General features: G+C 42.9%; 1 protein-coding gene across 1 annotated transcript in view; it reads right to left on the bottom strand.

Moving 5' to 3' along the window:
• Positions 1–1,133, bottom strand: part of LOC110978877 (protein CMSS1-like) — a 53,606-nt gene extending 52,473 nt beyond the window's left edge. Inside the window, exon 1 of the mRNA XM_087146917.1 lies at positions 1,028–1,133. Coding sequence (XP_087003043.1) covers positions 1,028–1,118 — 91 coding nt within the window. The 5' untranslated portion in view covers positions 1,119–1,133. The remainder of the gene's footprint in view (positions 1–1,027) is intronic.
• Positions 1,134–1,747: the final 614 nt, after the last annotated feature.

The raw sequence follows: 1,747 nt of genomic DNA, 5'->3' as shown, positions 1-1,747 counted from the left end.
GCGTTTGGAGTTAAGTCGTCGAGCGCCCTCTACAACGTCCGTGAAAACAGTAGACTCGTTTTAGGTCCCTACAGAGTTTGGTTTCAAGTTTGGTTTACTTATTTTCTTCAGCATTTTGTTCATTAGACCAATGGTGCAGCCATGGGGGAGGGGTCACATGCCCCTAGAAAGTCCAAGCGGCCCCCCCCCACTAAAAATGGGATGAGTGGATATTGAACTAGGCTAATACTTGCCCCCAAAACCACACCCCTGAAAGCTGATGCTCTCCCCCCCCATAAGATGCTCGTGCCTCCTCGTGCCCCCACAAGTAAAATCCACTGCATTAGACCTGTCGACAGGTGGTGTGGAAGTTAGATCTTTCCCATAATTGTCCTTTTCTGCAACTACATGTATATACGTGTACAACCAAACAAAATTAAGACAAAGATAGCGCAGTATATTCACATCAAATTGTCCGCAACTACCATGTAGGCCTACACTGCTAAACTCGTGATCTCGGCCTCGATCGGCGACTGTCATGAGCAGGGAATCATGCCGGCCTGCTCCATGCCTAAAGCTCGATGTAATGGCAGGTGGGGTCATTCAGTGACAAAACACATCTACATCTGCCTTGTACCAAGATCTAATCGGATCTGTCTGGCTTTCCAAACTCACTATACACACTCCACATGCATCGGATTTCCACGTTTGATAAACCAGTGGATTCCAATCATTCACGTTATTCAAAATGTGTTGGCAACATTGTGCAAAATGGCCTTAAAATGTTGCTGCAATTAAAAGCTGTGACAACCTTAACCAGCGACAGCTGTCAGCTGAAAAGAACCATTCTAACACGTATATGGATAACAAAAAGACCGGTCTGGCATATGACGCAGTTGAAATTTGGGCTCTTGGGTGAAACTTGGAAGAAGTTTACGAATTTCGACAAAGAGGAAATGGATACACAGTAACCTCCAACTTCAATTTCAAATTCAGACTTTGATCAAAAGTATATAAAAATTTGAGTCTTATACAATGTTTCACTTACGGATGAAAAACAGGAGGAAAATGAAGGTGGAAGGTGTTAAACTGAATTGGGCAGCAACACAGCCGGAATATGCCGCTGATCGCTTCTGCATGTCTATATCGCCAGCGATCACGTTGCCAATTCGTTGAAGTTCGTCTCCAAAGTAATGATGCTCTCAACTGCAGAGTGAAAATTTCAGCGTTTATTCCTGAGATCGTTAGGCCAAGTTGACAGCCGGAGACAGTAGCTGAATTCTATGTGTTCTGTTTGTTGTAAAACGTGAGTGCCACCACCAACCATCTACGGATTCAAATTGCACCACTGTATGCACACTGATAATTTCAAAGTCTCGCGCGTAAATGAATGCCCCTTGGAAGCAGACGTCCACTTGATTTCTTGAAGACAAAACTCGCCATTGCGTTCGTCCGCGCCAAATTTGTCGTCCGACTTCGTTACACTGTCAAAACTCTCGAATTAACAAAAAATATTTAAATACTTACAGCAAATATGTTTTGCTTCTTTTATCACTCGTTATATTTTTATAAACAAATTAAGCGTGCGAATAGTCTCAACAAAAAGTGTGCACTATTTTCTTTGAGGAGTGATATTAAAATGAGAGCGGCTTTGCAGGTCACGCATGCTAGCAAAAATGCTATTGGTCAGAAGTGAATGTAACAGGCTGGTGCCGGATATTAAAGTCGTTATGGCTTTTCGATAACATTGTTCTCCGTCCAAATTAAA

The sequence above is a fragment of the Acanthaster planci genome, linkage group LG15 (genome assembly GCF_054643075.1).
Source record: "Acanthaster planci isolate LZ-2023a linkage group LG15, COTS_SCS, whole genome shotgun sequence".
Classification (NCBI taxonomy): Eukaryota; Metazoa; Echinodermata; class Asteroidea; order Valvatida; family Acanthasteridae; genus Acanthaster; species Acanthaster planci.
This window is presented reverse-complemented; position numbering and strand designations above follow the sequence as displayed.